General features: G+C 39.3%; 1 protein-coding gene across 3 annotated transcripts in view; it reads right to left on the bottom strand.

The window, feature by feature from the left end:
- Positions 1 to 14,546, bottom strand: part of SNX12 (sorting nexin 12) — a 63,086-nt gene that overhangs the window by 34,785 nt on the left and 13,755 nt on the right. Inside the window, exon 5 of one of the 3 annotated variants that reach the window (XM_005900830.3) lies at positions 3,047 to 14,348. The exons of the other annotated variants lie outside the window; for them this stretch is intronic. Within the exon in view, the coding sequence (XP_005900892.3) occupies positions 14,331 to 14,348 (18 nt within the window). The 3' untranslated portion in view covers positions 3,047 to 14,330. Of the gene's footprint in view, positions 1 to 3,046; positions 14,349 to 14,546 lie in introns of those variants that run through there. 3 annotated transcript variants of the gene reach the window in all.

Here is a 14,546-nt window from a genome sequence, read left to right as displayed (position 1 = left end):
GCCACCACAATGAAAGGCCAGTATATCTCAATGAAGAATAGCCCCTGCTTGCCACAACTAGAGAAAGCCCAAGCACAGCAAGAAATCCAGTGTGACCAAAAATTAATTAATTCAAAAAAAGAAAGTGAAGGGGTTATGGATTTGAAGGGAAATGACAAAAGGATTAAGGTAGTGAGAAACCAAAGTAGAGGACAAAGACTGCAATAATGGAATTTTACATTTTCAGTAGAGTAATTCTGGGAAATGGCCAAATCCAGGAGCAGGCAGAGAGATTTTTGTCGCAGGAGTAGAGTGGAGAACACTAGCAGTGGCCAGAGAACTGTGAAGCTGGGGTGCTGCTTGGCTAGTCAAATCACAGAGCTGTCTGATCAGGTGAAGAGCTGGAGTTTGGGTAGAGGGGAGAATAAAAGCTAGATGCCTGAAAAATTGGGACTTGTCTGACCAGGGATCGAAATCTGGCCCCCTTGCATTCAGAGTGTGGAGTCCTAGCCACTGGACCACCAGGGAAGTCCCAATTCCTTCTTGATGTAGTAATTTATTAACTTCTTTTATATTTCCTTATATTTTTTTTGAGAACTCAGGCATCTGGCTCTTATTCTCCCCTCTACCCAAACTCTACACTCCAAAACTAGGGGGCCCAGATTCGATCCCTGTTGGGGGAACTAGATCCCATATGCTGCAACTAAAATCCTGCATTCCACAACTAAGATTGAAGATCCCACATGCTGCAATAAGACTTGGCACAGCTAAAGAAATAAATAAATAAATACTTTTTAAAAAAGAAGAAGGAATAAAAAGGGAATTCCTCAGCAATCCAGAGGTTGGGACTCCACACTCTCACTGCCAGGGGCCCAGGATTTGATCCCTGGTCAGGAAATGAAGATCCCACAAGCTGTGGGAGGCAACCAGAAAAAAAAAAAGAATAAAAAGTAATAATACCAGAAAAGTGAAAGTGAAGTCGCTCAGTCGTGTCCGACTCTTAGCGACCCCATGGACTATAGCCTACCAGGCTCCTCCATCCATGGGATTTTCCAGGCAAGAGTACTGGAGTGGGGTGCCATTGCCTTCTCTGTGAGACATGAACATTGAATATTACCAGAAGGCATGAGCCTTTTAATCTGAGTGTTGAAAGCAATGGTCTGAAAATAGTGAAGAATAAGAATGATGATAATTTCTACTGTGAAACAAATAAAAAAGACTAATGACTGAAAAAGACAAATAACTCTCCAGCATTGGTGACATATGACATATCATGTATGGCTGGTAAGAATGTACATTAGAACAAACTTTCTGGAGTAGTGTGGGTAGTGTTGAGTTGCTATTGTTCAGTTACTCAGTCCTGTCTGACTCTTTGCAGCCCCAGAACTGCAGCACGCCAGCCTTATCTGTCCTTCACCACCTCCCAGAGCTTGCTCAAACTCATGTCCATTGAGTTGGTGATGCCATCCAATCATCTTGCCCTCTGTTGCCCCTTCTCCTCCTGCCTTCAATCTTTCCCAGTATCAGGGTCTTTTCTAATGAGTTGGTGCTTCGCATCAGGAGGCCAAAAGATTGGAGCTTCAGCTTCACAGCATCAGTCCTTCCAATGAATATTTGAGGTTGATTCCTTTAGGATTGACTGGAGCTTCAGCTTCACAGCATCAGTCCTTCCAATGAATATTTAAGGTTGATTCCTTTAGGATTGACTGGTTTGATCTCCTTGCTGTCCAAGGGACTCTCAAGAGTTTTCAGCACCACAGTTTGAAGGCTTCAATTCTTTGGCACTCATCCTTTTTTATTGTCCAGGTCTCACATCCATACATGACTACTGGAAAAACCATAGCTTTGACTATACAACCTTTGTAGGCGAAGTGATGTCTCTGCTTTTTAATACACTGTCTAGGTTTGTCATAGCGTTTCTTCCAAGGAGCAAACATCTTTTAATTTCATGGCTGCAGTTGCCGTCTGCAGTGATTTTGGAGCCCAAGAAAATAAAGTCTCTTACCATTTCCATTGTTTCCCCATCTACTTGCCATGAAGTGATGGGACCAGATGCCATGATCTTAGTTTTTTTGAATGTTGAGATTTAAGCCAGCCTTTTCACTCTCCTCTTTCATCTTCATCAAGAGGCTCTTTAGTTCCTCTCACTTTCTGCCATAAGGGTGGTGTCAACTGAGTATCTGAGGTTATTGATGTTTCTCCCAGCAATCTTGATTCCAGCTTGTGCTTCATCCAGCCTGGCATTTCGCATGATGTACTCTGCATATAAGTTAAATAAGCAGGGTGACAATATACAGCCTCGATGTACTGCTTTCCCAATTTGGAACCAGTCCTTGTTCCTTGTCTGGTTCTAACTATTGCTTCTTGACATGCATGCAGATTTCTCAGGAGGCAGGTAAGGGGGTCTGGTTTTACCATTCTCTTGAGTCTCCTTCATTGGCAGATGTGTTCTTTACCACTAGCGTCACCTGGGAAGCCTTGCTAGCATGTGAAATGAGTGCAGTTGTATGGTAGTTTGAACATTCTTTGGCATTGCCCTTCTTCTGGGACTGGAATGAAAACTGACCTTTTCTAGTGACCCCATAAGAGACTGAGCCAGACTTGCCTGTTTGTGTTTAGGAGTCTCCAGCGGAGACAAATAGTCCACAGTTTGTTATGATCCACACAAAGGCTTTAGCGTAGTCAATGAAGCAGAAGTAGATAGATGTTTTTCTGGAATTCTCTTGCTTTTTCTATGATCCAATGGATGTTGGAGATTTGATCTCTGGTTCCTCTGCCTTTTCTAAATCCAGCTTGAACATCTGGGAGTTCTCGGTTCATGTACTGTTGAAGCCTAGCTTGGAGAATTTTGAGCATTACTTTGCTAGCATGTGAAATGAGTGAGTGTGAAACTTGCAATTGATATACTGAACTTCATCAAAATTATGAACTTCTGCTCTTCAAAAGATACTGGTAAGAGAAAGAAATGACAAGCTACAGACTGAGAGGAAATGTCTGCATATCTGATAAAGGACTTGTACTCAAAATATAAGAACCCTCAAAACTCAATAATGAGAAAACAAATAATCCAATTTTTTAATGGGCAAAAGATTCGAACAGACATTATACCAAAGATACTCAATACATTAAGTCAAATACAAATTAAATACAAATTAAAACCACAATGAAAAACTTAATAGAATTTTAAAAAAACTGACACTACCAAGTGCTGAGGAACTAGAACTAACTGGAACTCTCATACATTACTGAAAGGAATACAAAATTGTATAACCAATTTGGAAAACATTTTGGCAGTTTCTTATAAAGTTAAACATACATTGACTACACAACCTAGCAGTCCCATTCCTATGCATTCACCCAAGCAAAATGAAAATCTGTGTTCACCCAAAAACCTGATGCTAATGTTAACAGTGACTGCATTTTTAATCATAAAACACCAGAAACAACCCAAATGTCCCTCAACTGGGGAATGGAAAAACAAACTGTGGCGCATCCATACACTGAAATCTATTTAGCAAACTAAGAAGGAACAAAGTACTGGTACAAGCAACAACATGGAAACATTTTAAAGGTTGACATGGATTGGAAAAAGCCAATTTCAAAAGGCTACATACTGTATAATTTCATATATATATATATAATTTTTTTAGCCATCCTGTATGGCATACAGGATTTTAGTTCCCCCCAACCCGTGCCCCCTGCATTGGAAGAACAGAGTCTTAACCACTGGACTACCAGGGAAGTCCCTGTATGATTTAATTTATATGACAGTTTTGAAAACACAAAACTACAATGACAGAAAACAGGTAGTGAGTACTAGGAAGTAGGGAGGAGTTGACCATAATGGAGAACTGGGGAATTTTTTGAAGTGATGGGTCTATTCTGTATCTTGATTATCATGGTTGTTACACAACTATAATGCATTTGTCAAAACATGTAGAAATGTACACTAAAAGGAATGAATTTTACTATACATAATTATACCTTAATTAAAAAATGAAAACATAATCCGAGCACACACATGCATACACACACATTCACACTTAGAAATATATGAGAACAAAGGAATAAGGAGATTTGGGGGGTGATGGACATGTTCATTGTGGTGATAGTTTAATGGGCATGTACATATGTCAAAACTCACCAAACTACATTCTTTATGTACAGTTTACTGTACATTGATCATACCTCAACGAACCTTTTATAAAAGGAGGAATAAACATGAGGGGACTTCCTTGGTGGTCCAGTGGCTGGGACTCTATGCTCCCAATGAAGGGGTTTGGGTTCAATCCCTGGTCAGGAACTTGATCCTGCATGCCCCAGCTAAAGATCCCGCATGCTGCAATGAAACTGAGGGTCCCGTGTGCCACAGCTAAGCCTCAGCACAGCCAAATTAATTAATTAATTAAAAAAAAAAGACTTGAGAAGAAAATATAAGTGAGTATATTTAAAACCTTGGAGTAGGGACAGCCTTCTTACACAGATGAAAAAATAAAAAGCCATAACGGAAAAGAATGATGCATTTGACTACATCAAAGTTTAAAGTTTCTATTCTAAAGAGATAAAAAATAAATACAAAAGAATGGGGAAGTGTTTGTAACATACATAGAAGACAGATAATTAATATCTAAAAAATAGAGAACTACAAATCAATGAGAAAAAACAACCCAATAGAAACATGAGCAAAAGATATAATAAGCAAATAAGAAGAGAGGAAATGCAAATAATAAATATATGAAAGGAATATATATAACTAGGCTAATAAGCAGAGAACTACAAATCAAAACATCACCTTTTGCCTTACAGATTTAAAAAATTATTTTAATTTTTTGCTTGTGCTGGGCCTTCACTGCTGCATGTGGGCTTTCTCTAGTTGAGACGAGCAGAGGTTATTCTTCGTTGAGGTGTGCAGGCTTCTCATTGCAGAGGCCTCTCCTGTGGGGTATCACAGGCTCTAGGCACACAGGCTTCAGTATTTGTGGTGCAGGGGCTTAGTGGCTCTGCAGCATGTGGAATCTTCCCAGACCACAGATTGAATTCATGTCCCCTGCACTGGCAAGCAGATTCTTATCCACTGTACCACCAGGGAATTCCCTGTCTGATTGATATCAATTGTTGGCAGAGGTATGGGGAAATATGTGCTCTCACACACTGTTGTTGGAAATATTCAGTCTTTTGGTGAGCAATACTGTACTATCTATTAAAATGTAAAATGTGCATACCCTTCAACCCAGTAATTCTATTCATTACCTATCCTATAGAAACACTTGCATATATCCACAAAAAAAAGGTAATGAGGGGGGATAAATTAGGAATTGGAATTAACATATACACACCACCATATACAAAATAAACAAGGACCCACTATATAGCACAGGGAACTGTACTGAATATCTTGTAATAACCTATAATGGAAAAGAATCTAAAAAAGAACATATATACACACACACACACATATGTATATATAACTGAATCATTTTGCTGTATACTTGAAACTAACATAATATTATAGATCAACTATATTTCAATAAAAATATTTTAAGCCTTAAAAATATAATATGTTTTTAAAAATGCAATATGCTTTGAACCAATAGCAGTTCTAGGAACTAGTTCTAAAAAAATAATCAGAAACGAAAAAAAAATCAACATACCAGGTATTTATTACAGTATTATTTATAATAACAAAAAATTCCAGTGTATATCAATAGGAGAACATGAGATAAATTTTAGACATTGCTTAGAAAAGACTGACATCCACATAATGACAGGTTAATTGTATTACTATGATTTCTTATTTGTATTTTCTCATTTTCTACAGTAATGTTATACTTTCATAATAAGAAAACAATTAAAAATTTTTCATAGTAAAAGTTTTTAAAAAGAGTTAATAGGAAAAAACCAAAAACTAGAAATTCTCTCTCAGTGATCCTCAAACTATATGTGGCAAAGGACCAATATCTAACACTTGTAATTTATGTAATATTATACATCAATTATATTTCAACTCAAAAAATGAAAATAATTGTTAAATGGTAAATTTTATGTTATGCTTATTTTATCACAGTTAAAAAAGGGAAGTGGGAAATGGTATATGCATACTATAGAATATGATACAGCATGTCTTATGTAAGAAACACTGATTTAACCTCACTCTCTTAGGTATATTGCCAAATAAAAAAGCAAGCTGTGGAACAATGTAGAGTATATCACTTATATAGGGAAAAATAAACAAAATATATATATATTTGTATTTTTAAATACACAGAAGATGATCTGGAAGGACAAACACCAAATTGGTAACACCAGTTTCCTCTGGGACAAGGACCTACATTGGAGAGGCTGAAAAAAACTATCTTTAATGTTTGACTCAAACAACAAAAATATATTCACGAATTACTTGAAGAATCAAAGCTTCAAAAGTATGTGAACTGTAAACTTCCAGATGTTCAAGCTGGATTTAGAAAAGGCAGAGGAACCAGAGATCAAATTGCCAACATCCGTTGGCTCATAAAAAAGCAAGAGAGTTCCAGAAATACATCTACTTCTGCTTTATTGACTATGCCAAAGTCTTTGACTATGTGGATCACAAGAAACTGTAGAAAATTCTTCAAGGGATGAGAATACCAGACCATCTTACCTGCCTCCTGAGAAACCTGTATCAGGTCAAGAAGCAACAGTTAGAACCAGACAAGGAACAACGGACTGGTTCCAAATTGGGAAAGGAGTACGTTAAGGCTATATATTGTCACCCTGCTTATTTAACTTCTATGCAGAGTACATCATGAGAAATGCCAGGCTGGATGAAGCACAAGCTGGAATCAAGATTGCCGGGAGAAATATCAATAACCTCAGATATTCGGATGACACCACCCTTATGGCAGAAAGCAAAGAACTAAAGAGCCTCTTGATGAAAGTGAAAGAGGAGAGTGAAAAAGTTGGCTTAAAACTCAACATTCACAAAAACTAAGATCATGGCATCCGGTTCCATTACTTCAAGGCAAATAGATGGGGAAACAATGGAAACGGTAAGAGACTTTATTTTCTTGGGCTCCAAAATCACTGCAGATGGTGACTGCAGCCATGAAATTAAAAGATGCTTGCTCCTTGGAAGAAAAGCTATGACCAACCTAGATAGCATATTAAAAAGCAGAGACATCACTTTGCCAACAAAGGTCCATCCAGTCAAAGCTATGGTTTTTCCAGTAGTCATAAATGCATGTGAGAGTTGGACCATAAAGAAAGCTGAGCAATGAAAAAATGATGCTTTTGAACTGCAGTGTTGGAGAAAACTCTTGAGAGTCCCTTGGACTGCAAGGAGATCAAACCAGTCAATCCTAAAGGAAATCAGTCCTGAATATTCATTGGGAGGACTGATGCTGAAGCTTAAGCTCCAATACTTTGGCCACTTGATGTGAAGAACTGACTCATTGGAAAAGACCCTGATGCTGAGAAAGACTGAAGGCAGGAAAAGGGGACGACAGGGGATAAGATGATTAGATGGCATCACTGACTCGATGGACACAAGTTTGATCAAGCTCCAGAAGTTGATGATGGACAGGGAGGCCTGGCATGCTGCAGTCCATGGGATCACAGAGAGTCGGACATGACTGAGGGACTGAACTGAACTGATACTTTTCCACAATTTCCTGATTAAAAAAGAGTTTTAAAGAGGACTTTTAACTGGCAGGATGAAGGAAAATGCATGATGCCAAGTTCATTTTATAACAACCATAAATGTTTTCTCAATACATCAAATATCTCCTAGCTTTATTTATGTGCATGTACAATGTGGGAAGGGAAACAGGAAGTGCTTGGGAAGCTTTTGGACTCATAATATTCCTAAAAGAATTTTTTAAAATAACATTTACATATTTACTACTACTCATAAATAACGATGGCAAAGTAGTACTGTTCATCAAGTTATAAAAAAAAAAGTATCAAAAACTATCAGATTAGAGAAACAAATACATAAGACACCACTTTCTTCAATATTATTAATAGGAAAAGTCTATGGGGGGATATTGGTCAAAAAGAAGAATTTATAGTAAATTGAAGGAGCGAAATAAGAAAGTGACTTAAGAGAAACAAAATTGATTTGTAAGTTGAAAAGAAAAGTATAAGTCAACGAATTCTTGTTGGCAGAACAACAGGGAGAAGTTGGCAGAACTGCTGAATGGTTTACCTCTTTCCTCTGAAAACTGAGGGTGTAAAAAGCATGGCTAAGGTCTATGCAAACAGAGTTGACATTTCAACAAAACATTTCAAATTTCAAGACTGACACTGATGTATACCCTCCTGTGTTCAGATAATAGGGACTCCTGATGATATTAAAGTGAGAAAGGGCATGTGCTAATGAAGTACAATGTTAGATCCTAGCTTCACCTTAGGAAAAGATTTGCTGAGAAATTCAGGAGAACTGTTACACTTAAAATGGATGAGACTGTGAGGAAACAGACATAAATTATACATAAAAGCTTAAAATAAAATTTCCAGGCTCAAAAGCTTGCGAGTTCTATGTATTTTTCAAGTACTCAAATATACAAATGGGATCCACATGTGACTGATAATGGATATACACATTTCTTATATACAAAGAATTTTCTCTTGTCATTAGAAAACAATACAGGCGTTACATAGTGGTACCAGTGATTTTATGGTGGTAGCTGTATTTTCTTGATTTAATTTCAGATTTAAATGCAGGGCAATAGTGCATAAATAGTAAAAGAAGATAAATGAAGCCAGAAATAAGTAAACAAGAAACTAAAAAAATTAATATATGTAACTCAATAATTAGAATATCTGCATGCACAAGCCATATAAAACATACAGTTATTAAATATTAATTTCAAATTGTATGAGTGAAATGGCCTAAAAGAATATGGCACAACAGCATATTGTGTGTTCAATTTCTTATAATGATAAAAAAAATGGAGACATAAACTATAAGTTTTAACAACCAACAAGGACCTACTATACAGCACAGGGAACTATATTCAACATTATGCAATAATCTATAAAGGAAAGGAATCTGAAAAAGAATATATTTGTATATATGTATGTCTTCTCTAGTGGCTCACATGGTAAAGAGTTTGCCTGCAATGCGGGAGACCTGGGTTCAATCACTGGGTCAGAAAGATCCCCTGGAGAAGGGAATAGCAACCCACTTCAGTATTCTTGCCTGGAAAATCCCATGGACAGAGGAGCCTGACGGGCCCCAATCCATGGGGTCGTAAAGAGTCAGACACGACTGAGCAACTAACACACACATATACGTATTAACTGAGTGGCTGTGCTATATACCTGAAACTTACATGATACTGTAAATCAACTACACTCCAATAAAAAATTTATAAAATAAAAACATTGAAAATTATTTTTATATAATTTTTAAAACTTTATTAATTTTAATAAAATTTTGGCCATACCATGTGGCATGCATGATCTTAAGTTTCCTGACCAGGGATGGAACCCGTGCCACTTGCAGTGAAGGAGTGGAATCAGGACCATTGGGCAAGTCCCTGAAAATTCTTAAATGAGTTATGTACTCAATGTTCTTCCCGCTTCCCATCACTCCACAGAAATTGCCATTTCAAAGGTCACTAAATCTCACAGATGCCTTTCAGTCCTCATCTTACTTTGGTCTCTCAGCAGCATTTAATACAGTATTAAATGTACTCCTTCCTTTCTTCTTTCCAACAATACTCTATTCCCTTGGTTTTCATGACACCTCACCCTCCAAGTTTTCCTCCTGTGTCTCTTCCCATTCCTTAGCTTCTTTTATGAGCTTCTCCCTTCTACCTCCTATTCCCTCTATAATCCAACCAAAGGCAGATAGGATATGATTGGGAAATTATTATGGAAAGGTTATCAAACTGCCAACATCTGTTGGATCATAGAAAAAGTTAGAGAATTCCAGAAAAGCATCTACTTCTGCTTCATTAACTATGCTAAAGTCTTTGACTGTGTAGATCACAACAAACTGTGGACAATTCTTAAAGAGATGGAAATACCAGATCCCCTTACCAGCCTTCTGAGAAACATGTATGCAGGTCAAGAAGCAACAGTTAGAATCAGACATGGAACAACAGACTGGTTCAAAATTGGGAAAGGAGTATGTCAAGGCTGTATATTGTCACCCTGCTTATTTAAATTCCATGCAGAGTACATCATTCGAAATGCCAGGCTGGATGAAGCACAAGATGAAATCAAGCTGGAATCAAAATTTTTTTTTGGGGGGGGGGAAGGTAAACCTTTATTTGGAAAAGAGAATTCAAATGACCATTTAAATCCCCCTTTCATTTCCAAAACAGAAACAAGTAAGAAAACAAGGAAAAGATTGTATCTATCAAGCTCCTGCTCTCTGTCATCTTTAGCCATTTTTAAACTATATTTCCTTACAGAAGAGAACAGCTGATGATGGGCTCTAGTTCTAGGTTCTAGGAACCAAGAAAGAGACAGAGTGGATGGTGGGGTGTGGACAGATGGGCCTGGGGCTCAGACAGGCACATGCCCAGTACCCAAGAAACAATGTTTAAAAATATACATGCATAGATAAATTCCCCAGAACCTAGGCATGGAAAGCTTATAACCATGAATACAGCAGCAGAATTCAAGCTTGGCCTTTGGCTCTCAAAAAAAAAAAAAAAAAAGGGGGGGGGGGAAAACGTGAACCTCAGCTAACTGTCCCTAACTTTAGCCTCTCAGCTATATCCTCCAGTCCCATTCTGGGGGTCACATCTGCAGGGCCAACAGCTACTCTGAATGATGGGAGGTGTGAGGAGGAGCCAGCCAGGAACACCCCACGCCAAATCCAGCAATGAAAGATTAAAGCCTGCAGGTGACTCGTGTGGGCAAGGGAGCCCCCTGAATGGGCCAGAGTGCCCCGCCGTACCAGGCAAGGGAAAGCAGAGGCAATGAGCAGCCGAGGCCTTGCCAGCTGGAGCAAACCCTCAAGCACCACCACCTCCAGGTCTCGGGCCACTTTTGCCCAAGGCTGCCTTTCTACTGAGAAGGTTTGGCCTGAGCTAAATATCAAGCTTTTCTAGGGAAAAAAAAGGGGGGGGGAAGGGAATGGGGGACATAGCAAAAAGTAAAAAGCAGTGGGAGGAGAGGAGCAGAGAGTTGCAGCTTAGGTGTGTGAGGAAAGGGAGCAAGTTCCTGAGGTCTTGAGTCCTAGCTGAGGCCGCTGCCTGCTCTCCCCCCGCTGGGACTCCCACCCTCACCCCAGCCCTCCAGTGAGACCAGAGTTTCCTGACAGCTCTTTCTCCTCAGCCTTAAAGAGCTTTGAACCTTGCACCACTATCTCTGCCCACTGATCCCCCGACAGGGCAGCCTGGGGAAAGGGACAAGCCCTAGGGGAAACACACAGGCCTGTGGGGAGCTCTGCGAAGGAGGCTCAGAGGCTGCTAAGACAGCAAATGTACCCCTTAGTCTGCCACTCCAGGTTGTGGCAACCACTTGTTCCAGAGCCCGGATGAAGAGGATCCCCTGGTTGGCCAGATGAATGCCTAATGAAACACAGAGGATAAAAGGACCTGGTTACGCCCTCCACTGGCCCCAAGGCCAACAGCCCCAGTGTGGAAAGCAGGCTAGTCAGAGACAGGCAAGATGGCACATAGCAGTTCCACCCTGAGAGGATGCAGACATGACACAGATTTTAAGCCACTTGTCTGCTGATGAGTAAGGCTGTGTTCCCACTGGTTGGTTGGGCTAATGGCAATTTCTGGAAGGGCTCACACCAGTTCAGTTCAGTCGCTCAGTCATGTCCGACTCCCGGAGTCCACCCAAACCCATGTCCATTGAGTTGGTGATGCCATCCAACCATCTCATCCTCTGTCGTCCCCTTCTCCTGCCCTCAATCTTTCCCAGCGTCAGGGTCTCTTCAAATGAGTCAGCTCTTCGCATCAGGTGGCCAAAGTATGAAAATATCTATCTACTAAGATTATAAATGCATATAGTTTATGATACCACTCCTAGGTACATCTCCTAGAGTATGTGTTCAGATGTTCTCAAAAGGTGGTCCACAGATCTCTAGAAACCCCCAAGATCATTTGAGGGTCTGTGAGATTCAAAACAGCTTCCTTGGTGGTCCAGTGGTTAAGAATGTGCCTGCCAATGCAGGGGACACAGGTTCGATCTCTGGTCCAGGAAGATTCCACATGCTGTAAAGCAACTAAGTATGTGCCGCCACAACTAACCATGAGCTGCAACTACTGAAGCCAATGCACTCTAAAACCTGTGCTCCACAACAAAAGAAGTCACTGCAATGAGAAGCCCACGAACCACAACTAGAGAGCAGCGCCCACTCACTGCAACAAGAGTAGCCCCTGCTAGCTGCAACTAGAGAAAGTTTGTGCACAGCAATGAAGACCCAGTGCAGCTATAAATAAATAAAGTATTAAGATGTGTTTGCCTTTTTTACTGTGCTGACATTTGCACTGATGGTGCAAAAGCAAATGTGGGAGAAAAAGAAAAAGCAAAGGTGGATAAAAGGCAGTGGGACCAAGCTGTACTAGCAGTCACTATTTTTTAACCACCACACACTTAAGAATGTCCTTGATGAAGCAGTAAAAGTTATTACATCTCCATTGTTGAGTACACGGTTTAATATTTTGTATAACAAAACAGAAAGTACAGATAAAGTATTTCTGTTGCATACTCAAGTTGGGTTGTGCCAAGGAAGAGCACTTGTGAAACTGAGTTGTGAGCTGAACTAGTCACTTTTAAATGAAACACCATTTTTCTTGAAATAACAACTGACAGATAAATCATGGATATTCAGACTTGGGTTCTTGGCAGGCGTTTTCTCGAAATGGACAAAATGAGCCTGTTGCTTCAAGAAAAACTGACAGAATCTGAGCTTTCGAGCAAAAAGTAGAATTTTTGAAAACTTACACCTCCACCATAGATAGGTTTGGCAGCTTTTCAATACTTAAAGACTTCTGATGAGAGCAGTGGTGATATTAATGAATGTGACTTTTTTGGCTCTGTATAATGAACTGTGTCAACATTTGAAAGATCTGTGTAACAGTGAAAACAACACTTTCCAAACTGCCAATACATGTTATAAAATCATGCACCAGTAAAAGATCTATTAAAGTACAAGGTAGACATGGGTTTTAATGTAACAAAATACGAAACATTTACTAATACAGTTTCAAAATCCACATTAAAAGTAATCTTCTATTTAAGAAACTACCACTTGTTAAGGATTGATGTAATATTAAACAATATACACAATTATTTGAAAAGGCTATTAAAATACTGCTCATTTTTCTAATTACACCTGTGTGATATACTTCAACCAAAACATCATAGTAGATCAAATACAGAAGCAGATATTAGAATCCATATGTTTCCTATTAATCCTATTTAAGAGACTTGCAAAAAATGTAGCACAATTTTACTCTTCTTTTTTGGCTTTGCAAAAGTAATTTTTCATATACAAATATCATTTAACATGTAGTTTATTGCTGTTATTTTTAATGACTATTTTAAAATTATCACTTTGTAATTTCTAATACATTGAATAGTGATAGATATAAACCCACATAAACAAATTCTCTTAGAAGTGTAGAGAGTCCTGACATTAAAAAGTTTGAAAACCACTTTCCTAGAGAAACTCTGAGAAAAATGTCAAGTCAGGAAATGTTCATAGCAGGGCTCCTTGTAAAAACCATATCAATAAGGAATGGTTAAATAAACCATTTAATAGCTGTTCTATGGCATGTTTGTGTATGGTCAGTTGCTCAGTCCTGTCCAACTCTTTGCAACCCCATGGACTGCAGCCCACCAAGCTCCTCTGTCCATGGAATTTTCCAAGCAAAAAATACCGGAGTAGATTGCCATTTCCTTCTCCAATTCTATGGCATTTTTTTAAATGAAGTAAATCTTGATATTAGTGAAATTGAAATGTTTCAAAAACATTGAATGAAAAACTTTCAGGATATGTACAGTATGGTATACTTTTTGTACAAATAGACAACAACACATTGTCTTTTAAAAAGAGTTGGAAAACTACAAGGATATACAAAACAGTTGATAGTGGCTACCTTTGGGAAGGCTAAGAGGACTAGGGTTGTGGGTAATGGCCAACGTGTACTTTAGCACCATTTTTGTGTAATGTTTTGAGGGCTTCCCCCCCCACACACCAAGGAGACTGTACTAGTGTAATTAAAAATAATTGGGGTAAAGGAATAAAGCAACGAGGTCAGGTCCACTGACACTGAGAAAGAAAGGGCACTGGCTCTAATCCAGGCTGAGATGGCCGATGTATTTGCTTCAGTCGGTCTGGAGCTGATGAGTCTAGGAAAAGCGAGCGGTGAAATCAGGCGACGGAGGGGATGGTTGGCTCAAACAGTTTTGAACACCTAGATGGAGAAATTTCTGAGTCAGGCACCCCCTGCTTCCTTCTTGGTATTTAATTCAAAGGAGGCCTTCACAGCCGCAGAGCCCAGCCTCTCCCGCTTCCGGCTTCACCTCTCTCTGTGGCCCCCGTCCAGGTCCCCGACCCTCACTCCCCTGGCCGCATCAGAGGAAGAGCTCGGGACCAGCGGTGGTGGAAGGAG

The sequence above is a fragment of the Bos mutus genome, chromosome X (genome assembly GCF_027580195.1).
Source record: "Bos mutus isolate GX-2022 chromosome X, NWIPB_WYAK_1.1, whole genome shotgun sequence".
Classification (NCBI taxonomy): domain Eukaryota; kingdom Metazoa; phylum Chordata; class Mammalia; order Artiodactyla; family Bovidae; genus Bos; species Bos mutus.
This window is presented reverse-complemented; position numbering and strand designations above follow the sequence as displayed.